The 20325-nt window shown below is 38.7% G+C and overlaps 1 protein-coding gene across 5 annotated transcripts in view; it reads right to left on the bottom strand.

The window, feature by feature from the left end:
* Window positions 1-952: 952 nt before the first annotated feature.
* Window positions 953-20325, bottom strand: part of RASSF8 (Ras association domain family member 8) — a 121661-nt gene continuing 102288 nt past the window's right edge. For all 5 annotated transcript variants that reach the window (XM_043516265.1, XM_038374517.2, XM_043516262.1 and 2 more), the window contains 3 exons: window positions 9922-10808; window positions 6169-6313; window positions 953-4675 (listed from right to left, as the gene is read on the bottom strand). In XM_043516265.1, coding sequence (XP_043372200.1) covers window positions 4554-4675; window positions 6169-6313; window positions 9922-10808 — 1154 coding nt within the window. In that variant the 3' untranslated portion in view covers window positions 953-4553. The remainder of the gene's footprint in view (window positions 4676-6168; window positions 6314-9921; window positions 10809-20325) is intronic.

Raw genomic sequence — 20325 nt, forward strand, 5'->3', positions numbered from 1 at the left:
ATCTGGGTTGTAAACATATTCTTCAAATCTTCCTCCTCTGTATTCTATAGAGTGGGCACACTTAAATTCATTCTATTTGTGGGAATAATGAAGGTTTCAGAGATAACTATACATAAAATGAGGAATTATCACTAGAACTGTTATCTCTAGAACCAGAATGAACTTTTTAAGGCTATAATTCAGCAAAGCGTGTATGTGCTTAAGCATGTGCTTAAGTTGCATTGATTTCAATGGATTTTGAATCATGCCCTTTATGACTGTCAGTTTAATGACTAGCCCTAATCAGCATCTGCTTCAGCGATGTGCTGAACAGGGATGGATTTAAGCATATGCTTAAGTGCATTACTAAACTGGGCTTAAGTGCATGTACTGTATGTGTGTTTACATAAATACTACACACATGCACACACAGTTATTGCCATTAGCTTTCTTGTGTTTGAACATTTTATACACTAAGGTAGAACCTGCACTTATTTTGGTTTCTACAAACAAAGCGCCTGAAGAGAGCTATTGCAGCTTTCAAATCAGTCACTGTATTGGCACTGAAAGCTTTATTTTGAAAACGACAAGCAGCAATACTGAATAAATAGATAGAATGATTGTTTTGTCATCTCCATACAGCCGATGGCCTTCATCCAAAACATTAAAATACTGTAGCAAATAAAACAAACATGCATGTTTCAATGTTCCAAAAAAAAGGCATAATATAAAAGTAACACTGACACTTATTTTAATACCGTACAGATCATTAGAGATTATTTTCTGGAAAAAATGAATAAAGTTTTGCTATTTACATAGATAATTAAGGCCCAATTCATTCTAAGTAATGCACATTGGGAAACTGTATACTTCAGTTCAGTAAAAATCACAGGATGCCAATTTTTTCCTCCACACTCATATAATCCCAATTCACCATAATGCAATACATAGTGTTTTTTTTTTTTTTTTTTTAAAAGGCAGTTATAGCCCCAATGAGAGGTTTTCCTTTCTCTAAAGGGTCTTCCCTTAATCACAAAGAAAAATAATATTTGCAGATTCTGAATGCTAGGGTAGCGATGGCATGTTCTCTTTCAAGTTTCAGAAGATGGGTATCATTTTCAAAAATGCTTGAGTGACATAGGAGCCATTATGATCTTTCAATGAGATTTAGACTTTTTTTGAAAATTTTATCCTAAATCTTACTCTATTTTTCCATTTATCTTCCTTCCTACACTTGTGAGTGACAACGTGAGGGATTCACACAGTTAATTTCCATTAGCAATAATAGGAGTCTTTCATATAAATGTCCTGTGCACTTAGAGGAAAATAGATACTTGCATATTGAACTAGTTAATGAAAACAAAAATCTATATTTATTATGCTGGCCAGTATAGAATCTGGCACCTGTTAAAGTACATGCTGTTTTTGTTATACTCATGCCCTTTGACCAGGTTTGAAAACGCTTTTGAAAATGGAAGCATGATAAAAAAAATCTATATTTCAAAAGGGTCACATGTTGATATGGAGTGAAACTCTTAATTCTTTGATGCTGTGACTGAATTGAATAATACAATAAAAACACACAACTCTAGGGCATGCCTTTTTTTAGTTAATCTACAGACACAGCACAAACATAGGACTGTGTAAAGTTCAACACGTCAAGAAGATGGAAAATAAAGGGATTTTCTCAAATTTTTAAAAACATTTCAGTAAATGTATTGTCTTACTAACAGCAGCTCTGGAGCACCAACTGTTCTGTTTACCCTCCTGGTGAACAGAAGCAGTGAAAGCGCCTCATGTGCCCTGATGATGTTCTTCAGCTTTAACCTGGGGAGAGCAGAAGACGGGATGCTAGTCTCCAAACCCACTTAGTGCTTGACCTCTCTGCCAAAACAGCAGTCACCACCAATCTATGCTAAATTTAAACCAGTAAATTAACGGGAAAGGCTCCAAATTTTATTGCTGGAAAAATATCTTGAGCCATTCAAAACCCTGAGTTTTCTCACCCACCCACTTAAAGCACAATAAGACACACCATTCTTATGATCTTAGCACTTATGGAAATCAATGGAAGCTGGCTCAGACCCTTACTGCATAAACAGTATAAATACATTTATCTGCTTTAACAATCCTCTATATCAGTATGCAGCAAAGATTTGATTAAACTTTTCTTTGTGATTAAGTGACATAGGTTCTTTGCTATGCAACGCAATTTGGATCTGATACTGCAAAGTGCCGACTGCCTGAACTCCTGTAGAATTCAAAGGGAGTTGAGGATACTAAGTATCCTCCAGAATGGGCCGTTTGGCAAAACTGGACCTGGAAAGTAAGGCATATGCGCCCCTTGGACACAGTATAATCTCCAAATTATTTGTGTTTTATATTAACAAATACATTTTTATATAAGAAAAAGTTATGAGCACAAACATACATTAGCACAGAATCATCAATTACTGATATGAAAAAACAGTGTGGCAAAGGTTTTTTTAGGCCAGAGCAGCACATTTACCAGTTTGTTCACAAGTAAAAAGAGACATGGATGCTGACTGTTTATTTTTGAACTGAGTCTGTTTTTCACAGCCTCATTTGAAGTTGCTGTTAGTCTAAATACAGCAGCATTTTTAGTATTTCTGATGCTATTAATAAAAGAAATGCAAAAAAAATTCCATTTAATGGTGATTCCTTCATCTCATGCTGTACCCTTCAAACTTTGATTTACCGTTCTGATGTGGAAATTCCTGGTCTTTTTTTAAATAAGAAAATTAATTTAGTATTTATCTGGGCACAAGTAAATCCAAACAGGAGCATGTATATTTTAAAAATAAAAAGATTTCTAAAGTATTGTTCTTTAATTATTAAAGCTTGGGTTTTTACTCACCAGGGACGAAATCCTGATCCTACTAAAGTCAAAAGAAGTTCTGCCATTGACTTCAATGGAATCAGGATTCTCCTTCTAGATTTTGATTTTTGGGGACCCCAAGGGATAAATTCTGCTCTGGATGCACAGGCATGGCTCCCACTGAAGTCAAAGGGATCTGCAGGCATGCAATGAAAATATCTGGTGCTGTTATAATGGGCAGTCCAAATGCAATACATAAGGCCCAGATTCTGTAATCCAATCCATGCAGTTGGACCCCCAGGTCGGCAAGAAGGAGTTCCACCGATGCCCATGGTGTTTTGCACAGACTCAGGACTGTGTCCACTGCATTGATCCGAGTGCAGGACCAGGGCCTAGCATCATAACTGTACTTTATTTGGAAGTGTTTACTTTTACATTCTGCTGGGGAGCCACTTTGTCTAAACCTTGTTTTATTTTTGGTTGTACTAGGTGACCTCAAAACATTGTAAAAATAAATGGAAGTCTACTAGTGAATCTGTGAACGTCTATCTTCTACCTCTCACTTGTAAAATACATGCTCTATAAAACCCTGAACAGAAATAATCTTGCATATCTAAAGAAAAACCTGTTCCATAAAATTTTGGGGAGCAGGAATGAAATCCTGGCCCCAGTGACGTCAATGGGAATTTTGCTATTGATTTCAATGGGATCAAGATATCACCCCAGCTCTTTTAAATATCATTTTGCTAAATGGTGTGTGTGAGCATTTTTTTTTTTTTTTTTTTAAATAGCAACATTTACAGGAAAATAAGAACACTGTCATGGCTGGTGAAAAAAAAGTCAAAACCACACACTGAGAAGCCTCACACCCCCTTTTAGTAAGACTTATGATGAAGACCCCTTATATTGTTTCTCAAAAGGCATACACAATGTGGCACAATATCTCAAATATACATTCTATATAATAAAATACCGTCTAACTAGTGCATCCTCAATCATATGCTGGAAATATCCTTACCAAGCCAGCTTTAAATTCCATAATATCTTTTAATGATTCATTCAAGGCAGAATCAATAGGAAGCTAATCCCACAAACTTTCAAGCCTAAAAAGGTAGCAATGGATGTGATATGATGCATCATAATCACAACGTAACAAACAAAATCAGTGGTTCGAGACTATTTTAAAGATCACAACACTCCTGTGTTTGTGAATTGTTAATGTGATAAAACACTGGACATTCATACACACGAAAAAGTCATCTGGTCAGACTGAGAAATACGATGTTATACAATTAGTCACAAGTTTAAAATAATAAAACAAACAACGTAAAGGTCCACATTCACACCACCATGGATTGCATGGAATAAATTAAACCTTAAACCAGCTGCAAACAGGTTCCTTCACTCTGCTCAGTCAGTGTTTTAATTTATGCCTATACATCAAATACTTTTCTAAATGCTTCTGAAGTAACAATAATACAAATGAAGGCTTTTGCATCAATAGTTATGGGACAGTAACTTCAACATTGCCAGCTGGGTAGCTACACAGTTCCTTTGTTCTTTTGCATCAGTGCAGGGGGTATGGCTCCACGTGGAGTGCAGAATGAAGAAACGCAACATGTGGTGGCTTAAAGAGGAAAAGCTTCTTTCATTCATCATTGGTAGAATCAAAAAGGAAGGAACTTATACTGTCCATGGTACCTTCATAGGTCCTCTCCAGAAGAGGTATATATTGTTATACATAAATGCCCTCAGGGTTAAAACCAGACGACAGTGGATTCTGTAGAATTCGAAGATTACTGGGGAGCTGCCTTGATGAACCTGGGCGTTTCAGGGACCCAGACTGAAATGTTGTCTCTACACAAAAAAAATGATAATTAGTATGATTTACTTAATAATTACTAAATATTATTCATAACATTTAGAGAACACACTTATTCCCTGGTGTACCAGTGTACTTGGGTGCAGCACAACCATAGCGATTTACATAGAATCAGCCACACTATCAGAGGCTCATTCACCTGCACATCTACCAGTGTGATGTATGCCATCATGTGCCAGCAATGCCCCTCTGCCATGTACATTGGTCAAACTGGACAGTCTCTACGTAAAAGAATGAATGGACACAAATCAGACTTCAAGAATTATAACATTCAAAAACCAGTCAGAGAACACTTCAATCTCTCCAGTCACTCGATTACAGATCTAAAAGTGGTAATTCTTCAACCAAAAAAACTTCAAAACCAGACTCCAATGAGAGACTGCTGAATTGGAATTAATTTGCAAACTGGACACCATTAAATTAGGCTTGAAGAAAGACTGGGAGTGGATGTGTCATTACACAAAGTAGAACTATTTCCCCATGTTTATCCCTCACTCCCCCCCACAGTTCCTCAGACGTTCTTGTCAACTGCTGGAAATGGCCCACCTTGATCATCACTACAAAAGGTTCCCCCCTGCCCACCTCTCCTGCTGGTAATAGCTCACCTTACCTGATCACTCTCGTTACAGTGTGTATGGTAACACCCATTGTTTCATGTTCTCTGTGTATATAAAATCTCCCTACTGTATTTTCCACTGAATGCATCCGATGAAGTGAGCTGTAGCTCACAAAAGTTTGTGCTCTAATACATTTGCTAGTCTCTAAGGTGCCACAAGTACTCCTTTTCTTTTTGCGGATACAGACTAACACGGCTGCTACTCTGAAACCTTACATAGAATAGATACACAGGTGACTGTAGAATGGTTGACATTTAGACACAAAATTGCCACTCATTTTAATGCGAGTTGTTTGTTAGTTGGCTTTGAAAATATAACGCCACCCCCCCACACACCCAGAAAGTGCCCATATACAGTAGGATGCATGTAGATATGCACCCAAACTACCAACTCCCTGCCCTCCTAAAAGAAACACCATGGCATCATTAGCAGAAGGGCTCTTCACAGGGGTTGACAATAAAGGCCTTGGAAAAAGGAATGTTTTCAGAAGATTTTTGAGAAGTGGAAGGGATGGGCTGAGATGAAGGTCCAGGGAGGATTTGCAGGGCTGTCACAGCAGAAGCTCAGTTACCTGCTAGGTACAACAGTGGTTCCACCATTGGCACAACCATAAATTGCGTGAGTATATTTCAGAGAGAGAGAGAGAGAGAGAGAGAGAGAGAGAGAGAGAGAGAGAGAGAGAGAGTGTTTTTAATATATGAAAAGAGAACTTGCATAGCATACTCTTGCCACTTAGTTATCATTATCTGCTAGTCCCTCAATATAAAGAGTTTATTTGATGTTTAGTGTATTAGTGTTAAAGGAAGAGGAGAGTATTTTTTTTTCCCCTTACAAAACTTTCAATTTTGTACCTCTTTCAAGCTGTGTGAGAGAAGCTTCCACTTCAATAGGGTCTGCTGGTAGCACTGTGACCTTTGTTCCTGTTTGCTGGATAAATTGTTGGAGATTTACTTGTCTTAGCTCCTTCGTTAGCTGCTCCAGTTCTTGTTCTCTGTCCTAAACAGAAAGGGGGAAAATAAGTCTGTTTAGAGGTAAGTAAGTCTGGAACAGCCGCTCAAAATTCTATCCATCCATTTGTCTCTGGGGCAAGTAATTTTTTTTCTTTGATGGGTAAATAGAAAGTTACTAGTTTTTAAGATTTGTTTTGTAGAAAGATGGTTTGCTGCATAACTTACAAAAGTAAAATGATACTGAGTCACGTGGACTTATCTACTTGTTAGCAGTTATCAGATCTTTATATTTGCTTCTTTGTCCTCTCTCAGACACTACTGAAGTCACCTGAACAGAAACGTAGCACAACAGAAGCACGAGGCCCTGATAATCCATATCCTGAATGCTACAGAGGCTAACCTTTTGTTTAAGGCACTGGCCTGAACCCTGAAAATCTGGCTGCAATTTTTGGTTCTGCCACAGATTTCTTGTATAATTTGGGCAAGTCATTTAATACCTCCGTGCCTGAGTTTCCCATCTGTAAACTGGCGATGATACTTCCTTTCTCTGTACCCTTTGTCTTGCATATTTCAACTGTAAGCATTTCTGGGCAAGGACTGCTTCTCGCTATGGGTGTGTATAGTGTCTAGCACTTGTTTAGCAAGTGCATTTCAGAGATTGCTCTGGTTTTAAGAAAGTCAGTCCTCACAGATTTTTGCCAAATTCTTCAGAATCTATTTTGTCTCAGCTCGCATTAATATCTTACATTCCGATATCATGCACTCAAATGTCAAATCATGCATTCAATGTTATCCTATAAAATACACAAAAACAGTAATGCACTGAGGCATTCATTGAACAAAAGGAAGAGGATCAGGAGACACTAAAAACATGCAAGTGGCAATACTAACAGAGTGAATAACCTCAGCCTTTGGAATTTTCTGACTTCTGAGTGCTGGAGGGTAAAATTTTCCAAGGTATCTAAGTCCCATCGAATTAAGCTCCTAAATCACTTAAGAGCTTTTGAAATTTTTCCCTTGAGGTCTCGCACCTAATGTTGCATCAATGCTCTTTTTTTGCATTTAAAATCTTCTCCTTTTCTAAAAATGCCAATGGCAAGGAAAGAAAGGAAAATGGCTAAATCACAGCACATGCTTGACTGAAGGTGTCCTTAAAAATGCCAAAGGAGAAGAGTGATTAGGAAATTTTCACATGCACACATGAAAATGCTGACTTTACATGTTCATACCCTTAGAACTACTGAACCAATTTTCTTCCCTTCCTTATTCAGCAAACGCCATAAAGAACAAGCCACATTTAACATTTCTAATTTCAAATCAGTTAGTTATGCGAGCACTAACACTTCAATCTGAGATTATAGAGAAACATATATCCTCCTCTCCCTTGCATAACTCAAACACAGCTGAACTGATTTTGCTCAAACTTTCTGGAAAAAAAAATGTTTAGATTGAGAACAAGCACTGAAAATTTAACCTAACAGGAATTTGCTTGTGACAGCCAAAGCATGTGAGAATGGGAGTTTGAACTGAGTGTTAGGCTCAGTGGATATTATCAGCATTGTTATTTAAATAAAATAAATAAATGAAAAGGGGGTTCTCCTGGCATCACAGTAACTAAAAGGATAATTTGTAATGTCACTAGAAGCTGGGGATGGGTGGCTAAACATATATGCTTAGAGTTTTCATGTTTTTTCAGATGCCCTTATTCACCATATTTTTATTTAGTAAAAACAGCTTAAATTGATACGGTACTGGAACCTGTGATTCTAAGGTTCCCAAAGTCCTTTACATAGTGACAGCAGAATCACTTCACACTACTCAGCTACTATGGAATGCAGCAGCAGTTTAGTACAGGATATTAAAGCAAACAACAGTGCTATAACCAACTGAAACGGGGTGCCTTAATTCTAGGGTGCCTGGGATATTAGACATACCAGGAATAGGGAAATTTGCTTCCCAGTGTCATTGTATCCCCCCTTGCCACTATTTGCTACAAACTGGATTTCCATTCATATTCATTATTTCATGCTCTACTTAGGTCCAAGTGACACCATTAACTTTTGCAGGAAATAAAAAACAGTGACTTGATTTTCTGGTGATATGGGCTCTATAATTGCTTGAGGTTAGACAGAAAACAGAATCTTGAACTCAAACAGGTCAGGTAGGGAAAAGAAAGAGCTATTCTCCAAACAATTGTTTTATAGCCTATTAGTTACTTTAACACACCCATTCTGATACTACTTTTGGATCTGTATCTTTTTTCTAAATACTATGCTCATGGAAGATTCTGGAGAGCAGCACTAGACAGAGAAGTTCAGCTTCAAAAAGGCAAAGGACAGACATGTAGTGCAAGCTTCAACCTTCATTATCCCAGTGTAACTCAAAACGCTGACTTTTAAAAAGGGACTATTCCTAGCGTGAAAGGAGGTTCCAGGCCTCTGCCAATATAGCCAAATCAGAATACCAAATATGGTGGTAATAGTGGCTATGTTGGATGTGGACACTCATCCACTAGGAATCAGATCGCTCCGTGATTTCACACAGGTCACTGAACAGCCAAAAGATGGTAATGACTTTGGGTCACTACCAGTTACGGTTGCCAACTTTCTAATTGCACAAAACCGAATGTCCTTGCCCTCATCTCTTGCCCCATCTCTTCCGAGGCCCTGCCCATGCCCTGCCCTTTCTCCAAGGCTGGGGGTGTGGGCTCTGGGGTGGGGCTAAGGATGAGGGATTTGGGTTCCAGGAGGAGGCTCTGGGCTGGAGCAGAGGGGTTCTTGGGAGTGTGGGAGGGGCCTCTTGGCTGAGGTCGGGGGTTGAAGTGTGGGAGGAGGTACAGGCTCTGGGGAGGGGCGGGGGGTATATGAGGGGGCTCAGGGCTTGGGTTTCGGGTGGCTGCTACTTCAGGCAGCTCCCAGGAAGCTGCTGGCATGTCCCTCGGCTCCTAGGCAGAGGCACAGCCAGATGGTTCTGTGTACTGCCTCTGCCTGCAGGCGCCACCCCGTAGCTCCCATTGGCCACAGTTCCCGGCCAATGGGACCTGCAGAGCCAGCGCTCTGGGCAGGGGCAGGGCATGGAGCTCCCCTAGCAGTGCCTCTGCCTAGGGGCTGCAGAGACATGTCACTTATGGAGAGCTGCATGAAGCCAGGTAGGGAGCCTGCCAGCCCTGTGCCAATCAGACTTTTAATGGCCCGGTCAGCAGTGCTGACCGGAGCAGACAAGGTCCCTTTTCGACAGGGTGTTCTGGTTGAAAATTGGACACCTGGCACCCCTACTGCCTGCCACTGAATCTGCAACTAGAGGTGAAATGTTCTGTGTTGCATTCAGCACTAATTCCTCAAGTAATTGAGTCCCTCTGAATATTTAAAGAGCAAGCACACAAAAATCTTTATCACCTAACCTGAGAGACTAAGGAGCAGTTAAAAAAAAGCAGGGGGTGGGGGAAAATGAGACAATCACTTATGTCATGGGATTAGAACTGGCTGGTCCAAAAATTGCAAATTCTGAAAATTTCTGATGGAGAAAAGACAAATTTTTCACAAAAATCATCATGGAAGATTTCCCGTTTTTCTAATCAGCTCTGTCAGATCTTTGACTAATTAAAACTTAAACCTGCTATCTTTCCCCAGGCAGAAAAAAAAAGAAAGTTCTTACCTGTAATCTTTTGGTGGCTTGGCCCAATGACCTTTCTACAGCTTTAATGCCATTTTCTAGCCTCAGACTCTGTTGGCCCTGAATATCAATTTCATTTTTCATCTTCTCAATCTTCTCTTTGACTTCTTCTTCATTCACCTGCGACTCCTGAACTTCCCGGTGCAACTTCTCTGCTTCAAGGCCACTCTCCATTCTGTGGATTTGAGCCACATAGTCTTTTAACTTGCTCTCGCAGTCCAGGATTCTTTGCCTGATCTCCAGGAGTTGTTCCTTCAGCTGCTTCTCATTCTCTTGCTCAATCTGCAGTTCATTTTCCCAGAACTCCTCCTCTTCAATCTCTACGTCATTTCTTTTGATTTTCTGTTCAAGTTTGATAATTTCCTCTTCCAGGCTGGAATTGTACTTCTGTTCCCAGTACCGGATTTCAGCCTCGTTTGAGTCCAGCTGCTTCTCAATGGACTGAAGCTTCTCAGTCTGGAGGTGGATCAGTTTTTTCAACTCTTCAGCTGTTGTTTTATAGTTGAGCACCTTTTGCTTGAACTCAGATTCTTTACCTTTCCCAAAAATGTCCATTAACCCTTTTGCACCCCCAGAGAAGGTCAAAGATTTCCTTTTTGGCTCTCTCCTTTTTATTAATTTGTCATTCTGAGGCCTTAGCTTGGCTAATGGAGGTAAGCTTTGTCGGTACAAAGTTCTTTCAGGTATTCGAGCAACACTGTCTGAAGTCGGCCTCTCGCTGAGAGATGGCCCTGTGCGGCGTAATATTAACTGCACATCACTTGCATACTGTCCCCACTTGTTCAATGAAATTATAGGATTTTCATGAGGTGCCAAATGCCTCTCTGTATCTCTCCATTTTTCTATCAATGTGTATCTTCCAGTACGACCTAGGGGAGAAAGGATAATGAGAAAGGTGAAAATTGCATGTGTAATACCTAAAACAGTCCAACAGAGGGAACTATTGGATAAGGATATATACTCAAATTATTAAAAAAAAAGTGCTGCATAGTCTAAATAATCCCATCATACATTTTAAGGCTAGGACGAACCATTACAATAATCTAGTCTGATTTCCTGAATACCACACACGGTAGAATCTCATCCAGTAGTTCCTGGATCAAACTCAATATCCCAAGTTCAATGTCAGAGCACTAGTCTCCCACTGATTTTAGAGAGTACGTTTAAGAAATGGCATATGGGAGGTAAATGTACAACTCTAGTTTACAATAGGATTAGCATAGATTTTTTTTTGTACGTACCTCCAATACAATGCTTTGAAAATTGTTAGTCTACACAGCATTAATCTATTATTTAGATTGCAATTGCACCCATAAGGAGCAAAGTGCTTTCCAACACAGATGATGACAGTAATCTACTATACTAGAACATGTTTTAAGTGAAGGCAATAACATCTGTTTTGTATAATTTTGCGCAAAGTAATACAATGGGTGCCCCAACTATTTTATTTCTTTTTAGTCATGAATTGCGCTAAGACAAGTTCTGTTAGCATACAAGAGTAAATGAACAAATTAGTACTGGGTTTCCTTTGAATTTGTGATTTGAAACAATACCTCATGGAAGCTATAGGATAAGAAATCACATTTTCACTTTGCATTTCAATAGAGCAAGCCACCTAGTCTACATTATAACAGTGACCCAATTAACTCTGAATTCTAGCAATGGGAAAATATGAGAGTTTATTATTAGAAAATGACAAATCAGAGACTAGAAAAGTTTCTAAGGGTATTTTCTATCTCTACCTACATAATTTGCAAAATTAAATTCCGTGTTCTCACCTGGACAAAAAGTCATCAGTTAGGGGCCACTGTTATAAAGATCATAACCCACAATTAAATCCCTAATTAACCAAGATGATGCTGACACAGCATTATTCTAGTCTAAGCCATGATCAGCATTGTGTTATTTAAATGTGATTGCTGACAACCATGTCCAGACTTCAATACAGTCGACGAGGCTAAAGAGACACCACTAGAGGATTCCAAACTTGGCGATTGTGGATACCTGGCTCAGAAAATGTACATAGCAGCGACCAATCAGATTTTTTTTTGGGCTTCAGAGGATTCAGAAAAATGCTCCGATATATTGAATCCTTTTACGATTGTTGTGATGATCTCTGACCTCTATCCAAGCAGCTGGCTTTACAATGTAATATGTTTACATTTTCAGTAGAGGAGAAATTTTTTTTTTGCTGCCACCAAATTATCCCTTACATATTTACTCAGAACCCAGGGTCATCTCCTCCTTGCATTCCTCTATAATTAGACTCAACAGAATTAGATTTTTATTTTTTATAAATTCAATGGATATTCATATTTATTTGTAATCATTTCCCCATTTTTATTGATTAAAATGTTCACAGTTGCATGAAATTATGGAAGGGGCTAGAAAATAGGTAGGAGATCAGCCAATTTTGATTTGAGATTCAAAAAGTTAAAGCTTTATAAACACACACAAATAGTCATCAACATCACATGTCAAAACAAAGTAAATATCCTTAAATCAGACTCAAATATTTTCTCAGGAAAAGTAGGAAAAATACTGCTTATACTTACATTTCAGTTAGCTCTACAGAAATATTTTCCCCCATCAGTTGATGTGTGTGCGTGGTGAAACTGATATTCACTGACATTTACCAATACAAATTTTATCCTTCCAAGCCTACCAATAATACTGAATATGAAGCCAACATGTTAGTCTCCTTCTCCCCACCCCCACTCCGCATTATTTTTTAAAAAGACTATTGTTATTTTAAAAGAAATCAGTCTTCACAGGTAGGGAAAAATAAAACTGAACTCCCTCTACCTTGTGAAGACTGTTTTATTGAAAAGTAAAGGAGTACTATGGAAAGGGATCTGGGGGGTCAGAGTGGATCACAAGCTAAATTTGAGTGAACAGTGTAACACGGCTGCAAAATATTTAAAAAAGTAGCATTGTATTAAAAAAAACTTGGAAAGAGTAACTGCTTTCAAAGCATGCTGTGCAATAGTTTGTGACAAGCTCCATAACTATTAGTTATCAGAAAAATGTAATCACATGCTCTCTTAATACCTCTCAAATACATTCTTCAGGGGACATCAGAATGAGCCAGGCAATGCTGGATTTCATCACTTAATAAGTGCCTGAAATGCAAGTCTTTTTAAAACTTCTCCTTTTTCGAAGCAATTGTAATTGTTCCTTATCCCAGGTAAATGTGAACAATGGATGTCTATGGGATAGAATTTCTTCCCTTTTTCAGCTTTGGACACGCTAAGTGTATGTCTACACAGCCTGTGGGGGCGAGCCTCCCAGCCCAGGAGGCTTCAGAACCTCAGTTCCAACCCAAGCTACAATTTCAAAGCACTGTCTACACAGATTTTTTAGAGAGCAAGTCCGAGCCTGTCTGCCTTGATTCAAAGGCTCGCTGCCATGGGGCTGTATAGACATACCCTCATTTAAGGGACTGATGGGGAGTTAAGGTTATATCATAAGAAGTCTATGAGAGAGCCATTTGGGGAGATCCAAAGCAAAGATAACCCTCCCCCAAACCACTACCCCTTTCCAAACATCAAAAGGTATTTTAATCTTGTGTAGATTTGCCTCTGGCTTGCAATTACATTTTCCTCAAGACAGCACCCTCAGATACAATTTTTAGGAGACACACACACACACACACACACACACAGCTGTTGTAGGTCAACTAGTTGATATCATCAGATATCGTCAGATCATCCTTGGAAATCATGCTTTACAGCATTAGATAAAGAGTCCAAAATTATTACTTCTGTATCACTTTGGGAGCTCCCACTTCACTATGCCCAGGAACTAAACATTAGCTTGAGAGGGATTGACTAGAAGAGAGAAAACTAGAGCTGAATAGTCATATTAACAAGACAAGGTGGATGCAAGATCAGTTATTGGATCACCATCTGTTGGTGAGAGAGACAAGCTTTTGATCCTACACAGAGCTCTTCTTCAGGTAGCCCAGACCCAAAGAAGAGCTCCGTGTAACCTCAGAAGCTGGTCTCTCTCACCAACAGAAGTTGGTCCAATAAAAGATATTCCCTCATTCAATTTGTCTCCCTAATACCCTGGGTCTGACATGGCTACAACAACATTGCATATAGTCATAATAATATTTAGCCAGTTAGCAAGAGGGAAGAGAAGAATAGGTCTCAATACATTTCCTCAGAGAGAAGAGTGCATGTATGTAAAAACTACCCACTGTTCCCACCCCCATGAAAGAGCTAGACAAAATGAAGCAAGTAAAAATGGAAACAGCAGGCCAAATTCAAAACTAAAAACCTCTTTATAGTAACTCAAGATGAGCACTGGAGGAAATTCTATCAGTGTACCAATCTATTTGGCTGAAATTCTTGGAATCAGTTTTAATGTTTATTGGAATAAAGTAGTTGAAAAAGAGCCAATGTGCCAAGAGACACAATTGTAGATATTTGCCAACCCAAAATATTCTACATTTAACATGCAGTATCTTAGAATTTGCACTAAGCATCCATGTCACTATTGGTAAATCAAGCCTAATGCAGTTCACCATGGCAAATTAAACACTACAAATCCAGGAGAGGAAAAACATGTTCCAGGATCTCAGAGCAAAGGTTGTAGCTTTGCACTCTACTTTGTTAATCCTAAACGCTCATAGCTCTTTTATTTTGTAGTCACTGTAATGCTACGAATGTTATTTTGTGTCAAAGAGCCAGGCTCAAATAAACCTTGTAAATCTAAACAGCAGCCCACTGGGTGAGTGCTTAGCATGCAGTTTCCATTCAGTTTGCTACTAAATGCACTACTGTAAAGCAACATGAGAACAAGATAAAATAAGGGGATAAACATGGCACTCAAAAGAAAATGCAAGAAGGATATTTACTGAGGTGCTGGACAAAAACATAGCTGTTCGTATCTTGGGTTATGGTTCAAGGTCAACATACAATCTTAAAACAATAAACTTAATGGTCCCAACTCAACACAAAAAACTGTGCCCAGATTGCAGAGTTAGTGATTTTACATAGTGCAACAACCATGCTTTGAATCTAGTGCCGGCCTAAAACAAAATAACCTTTTATCCCAGGTAAATATTTTTTTGTTTGTTCTCCAGGCCACTTATGGTATAGATTAATCCTCTTTGCTGTAAACAAACCTCAAACTCTAGTTATGAGAATGCTAATTCACAAGTAAAAATGCAACCAAAGTTCATTCAAAACAAACCTCAGAACGTTTCAGAATCAAACCTTTAAAGCTAAATTGTTGTTTGTAATCTGCCACCGTTAGCAAAGAGAGACAAGCTGCTTTGATTCCTAATAAAGACCAGCAGTTCTCAGGTTAAAGAAAAATTCACTATGTTCTGTTTCTTGCAGCATGTGTTCCATGCCAGCAACTCGTGGCTCAGTAAGACAGTGTTTCTTTCTGAATTGTGCAGTTTAGATATCTAATCACACAAATCCGTACAAAAAATGATGTTGAGAGAACATTGAAGTTGTACAGTTAGGCACCAAAAGGCAAAATGTCAAAAGCTAAGGTTGCATGCACAGTTTTAACTGACCCCTTGTGCATATCTATTATGATACAATCTTTATTTACAATGCCTGCTTACTACATCCCAAACAATACAATTACACATTTTTCTCTACTCACTAAGGTACATGTGTAGCATGTAGATGTGTATTCTACATCTTAGAATAGTCTTATTTTTGTGTGTCTGCTGGGTCAATGTGCCAATGAAAATGATTTGTCTATTGAGGGACAAATGATATAGTAAGTTCATTATTGAGAGAAAAAGGAGTCAGAAATCCTGTACTATATAATTTCCCTTCAGACAAGCAGCAATTCAGGAGAAGCTAGTGACAAATGCAGGTCCCCTACATAAGCCAGCAATTTTCCCTCTAGTAGCCTAATATTGTTATACTTCCATCAGAAGTACACAGCGTAACAAGGACTGTACTTTGCAGTTTTAATATAAAATTACTTCCATGGACAAAGTATGAGCTTGCATTTTTTTTTTTAAATTGGCAAGATCATGTATAGAGGTTTGGTCCCAGCTCCTTCTATAGCTCATAGACATCCCTTTTTCAGACAGCCAGGGTTAGCTTTAACAAGTGAGCTGTGCCAGCCACTGCTACACTGGAGAGTGAAACACCAGCTTCAGGACCTAAACACCAGCACCTTGCATGGCAGGTCACTCTACTGCTAGTCGGGCATCGACTCAAGTTTTAGGGTACAAGAGAGAGACAGTTACATGGAACTATGATTAAACTAATGAAATATAGTTACTGTGGAATTAAGGTCTTTTTTAAACTAACCTGAAAAATGTGGATTTGTAGATTATACTTCATGACTATAATTAAAAATAAGGAGGCTTCTGGTCCTATTTAACAGTGATCATTTTAAGCCTTCTGTTTAAGTTTAGCACTTCAGTTACAATCATCCCCCACAGGATTATTTCCGTTAGTTAAAAACCAATGGAAGTTCAAAGTAAAATGGTACCATTTCCACTCCCATGAAATACCTTTGCTGGGTCTGTAATACAACTGACCACCAATAAATACTGCATTTAAAATCAAACAACACATTTTCACAATTGCACTGCCCAATGTGTGATACACGCACCTGAGCTCTTGGGCAGAGACTATCTGTATTTGTTATACGTCTGCTCAGTGCAATGGGGCTAGGGCCTCTAGTTATTACCACAATACAAATAATAAACAGTATTAGTAGCAATGATAATGAAAGCACAGAATATGATTTCAATGGGATGGTCCAAATTTGAACTAAATACAAGGATATTTAGTCACCTGTGCTCCTGCCTTCTTCGTAAGCCCTCAGAAATCATTTTTTTGCTTTGTTTATACACAGCGGGGTCCTGCTCCATAACTAGAGCTCCTAGACACTATGGTAATACAAATAATAATGTCCCTTTAATAGCCTTGCTGTGCTTGTGTACCAGATCAAGCCAGGCTTCTCTCCCTCCCACTGCACCTCCCACTGCAGAAGCAACATCTACTCTTGTACTATGAGATGTGAGGTGTGAAGAAGAGCACTGTACTTGTGCCTCAGTCTGGATTCCTAAATGCCAAGACATTGGCTCTTCTCCTGACCCCGACAACAGTTTTCATTGGTAGATCTTGGGACTAGTAAGGGCCCTCACTGCAGTGGAGGACAAAAAGACAGAAAGGTAAGTGAAGGAATGGAGAGAAAGAATGCAAGACTTTCGGAAAAGAAAATCAGTGACTTCACCATCCCCAGTCTTCGTAGGCCAACCCAGCACAAGACAAGAAGAGACGGTAATATGAACAAGGAATGAGAGAAGGGAAAGGAGAAAAAACCCTGAGAAGCAGGACAAATTATATAGAAAGAGGGAGAAGGTAGGTTTTTGGTGGTAGGATAAAGCAAGGAGAGAAGAAAAACAACAACGCAGGACCTAAAGGATTCAGGATAAGAATAACCACTAATGGGTTGGGCAAAGAGAGACCATGACATGGGGCAGAAGAACAAATGAAAATCCCATAGTGTCCCAGTTAGAAAAGAAGAGATTCATTCTGTGAGGCCCAAACAATGAATAGTATAGAAAAGGTAGAGCAGGTTCTTCTGTTCACCTTCTATCATACAAAACGACAAAGGGGACATTCCCCGGAATAAAAAGCAGCAAATTTTTAACTCACAAAAGTAGTACTTCTCCCTTGCAATATACACTCAGCTTTTGGAACTCACTGCCATAAGATAACACTTATTAGGATTCAAAAAGGGACTGGACAATTTGTATGGATAACAATAATATCCAGAGTTACAACAGTCACTATTAATAGCCACAAGAGTTTGGAAGGAATATAAACTCTCATACTTCAGGACTTAAACCAAATTCTAACTGCTGGGGATTAGAGGAAGTTTTCCCTGTTGTCAGGTTATTCCATAGGTGTAAGGTGTCTACCACCAAGGTTCTTCCACTTCATTCTGACACGTGGCACTGGCCATAGTCAAAGACAAGACAGTGGACTCGATAGACCTTGGGTCTGGTCCAATCTGGCAATTGCTAGTCAAGATGTGACCGCTATAAAACAGCTAGAAAAGAGAGCCATTTGTTTATCTAATGTAAGACACAAATAGGACTAATCTGGTCCCTTTACTATCCATTTGGATCTCTCACATGTGGCATTCTAACCCCAAGAAAGAGACGGAAGAGGGAGAAATTTAACTCTTATTTATCATGACAATTTAAAAGGCTGTTTTCTAACATGGTTGTTTTTAAGAGAGATTACATATGGCTGAACTGTACTTTCAATCAACTTTTTTTTTTAAAGGTGTGAAACATTTTAGGTTAGTTTTTGTTTGATTTAGCAAAAGTAGTAACGCTAAAGCTCTAATGGCATTGATGGAAAAATAATTGCGAGTAATTTTAATAAAAATTTAAGGTTTGAACTCAATACCTTTGAACTATGAAGCTGACATTTGATCCACTAAGTGACAGAGGCTTAAGCAATTTAAATCCATAGCAATTTAAAGGCATTATTCTGGTTACCTGAGAACTCATTTTCCATTAAATGCCAAGAATGATTAAAAGAATCAAAAAATTAGAAGTAAAGACTAGAGAGTTTAAATTACTATGTGCTCCCATGATCTCCATGCATGCAGAAAGTAATGGAAATCAGATTTAGATCCTAGTCTTATAAAACCAAAACACACACGCGCAACTATACCGTTGTAAACAGTCCTATTAAATTCAAAATGGGTAAAATGAGTAAAGTTATTCATGGGCAAAAGTATTTACGTGACTAGGACTTGTCTACATGACAAGTTACAGTACGGCAAGCCAAGGTGTGAACGTACAGTGCACCACTTTGCTGCACAGTAAAGTCCCATGTGGACACTGCCACAGCACAGCAAAAGTCCTAGAACACTACTGTACACCAAGATGCACTCTGGGACTTACAGTGGACTGTAGCAGTGTCCACACAGGATAATCCTGTACAGCAAGCTGATGCGCTGTAGATTCACACCCCACCTTGTTACATGGTAACTTGACATGTAGACAAGTCCTGAGCTTATGATGACCTCCTTCAATAGGAAAGTGTGAGCACAAGGTAATACCCCTATATTCAGGCAAGCTATTATTTTACTATAAAATACTTTGCACTCCTCTATTGCCTTCCATCTGAGCATCTCAAAGTGCCACACAAACATTAAACCTTACACATGATATAACAATTTTACAGATGGGTAAAGCCAGGCAGAAGATGTTTGAGCAGCTTGCCCAAGATCAGAGAGCAAGTTATGGCAAATTTGATGATTTGGCTCACAGTTGCATTCTCTACCACTAGAGAAGACATTCCACCTTATTAACAGGAGCAGCAAAAAACAATTTATTTTATGCGATCATAGTGTTATTAGATCCATGGAAAAAAGAGTCACAAAACTTATTTGAGCAAGGCAATATCCCAGATTCTAAAACACAAAGTTGTGGGGTCATCCCATCTCACTGCTATTTTATACGTCCATTCTATTAACAACTGTTTTTAGAAACTGCAAAGAATGTCATAAGTTACATATTTAATTTGCAGTGTTTTTGTAGACGTGTCGGTCCCAGAGTATTACTGAGACAAGGTGGGTGAGGTGTTATCTTTTATTGGACCAACTTCTGTTGGTGCAAGAGACAAGCTTTTGAGCTACAAAAGATCTGAAGAGCTCTATGTAACTTGAAAGTTTGTTGTTCACCAACAGAAGTTACTCCAATAAAAAGTATCACTTTACCTACCTCATCTCTCTAGAAGTAACATATGCAAGTTTTAAGCTGTACTACTTTATACTATATGATTACTTCAGTGTTTCTGTAATAACAAACCTGAGTTTGCACTTTGATTTTTTTTTAAACCCAAATTCAATCAATGTTCTCCTTTTCCCTAATCCACTGTAAATTTGGTGCAACTCAGTTTCATCTTGGAGCTTTTACAACAGGTGTGTTCCACAGCCACTTTGGAGTTTTCTTCAACGGAAATTACTTGCCAAAAAGGTAGCATTTATGTGATTTCCCAGATCTAATCCTAGCTAATCCTTAAAATGTTGTAATGCATGTTTGGAACAACTTTAACAAATCTTCACTCATTTTTCATGAGTCCATCTCGCTTTCAGAAAAACAAATACACTCTAGGAAGCCAATAAAATATTGCTTTGATGGACTGCCTTTTTTTTTTTTTTTTTTTTTGGAAGAGACAGCTGTGTTTCTTGTTCAATGGGCCCATGTTTTGCTGATATTCCGCTACAGCTAAAAAACATCCCTATTTAAAGCAATTCTGTCATTTTAATTATTTTCCACAGGAAACTGTGGCTAGGACAGAAGAAAAAACATAAAAGAGCTTTGGTTAGGAATTCAAACAACCTTCTGGAGACTGAAATATTCTATTT

This window comes from Dermochelys coriacea, chromosome 1 (genome assembly GCF_009764565.3).
Source record: "Dermochelys coriacea isolate rDerCor1 chromosome 1, rDerCor1.pri.v4, whole genome shotgun sequence".
NCBI classification, from domain to species: domain Eukaryota; kingdom Metazoa; phylum Chordata; order Testudines; family Dermochelyidae; genus Dermochelys; species Dermochelys coriacea.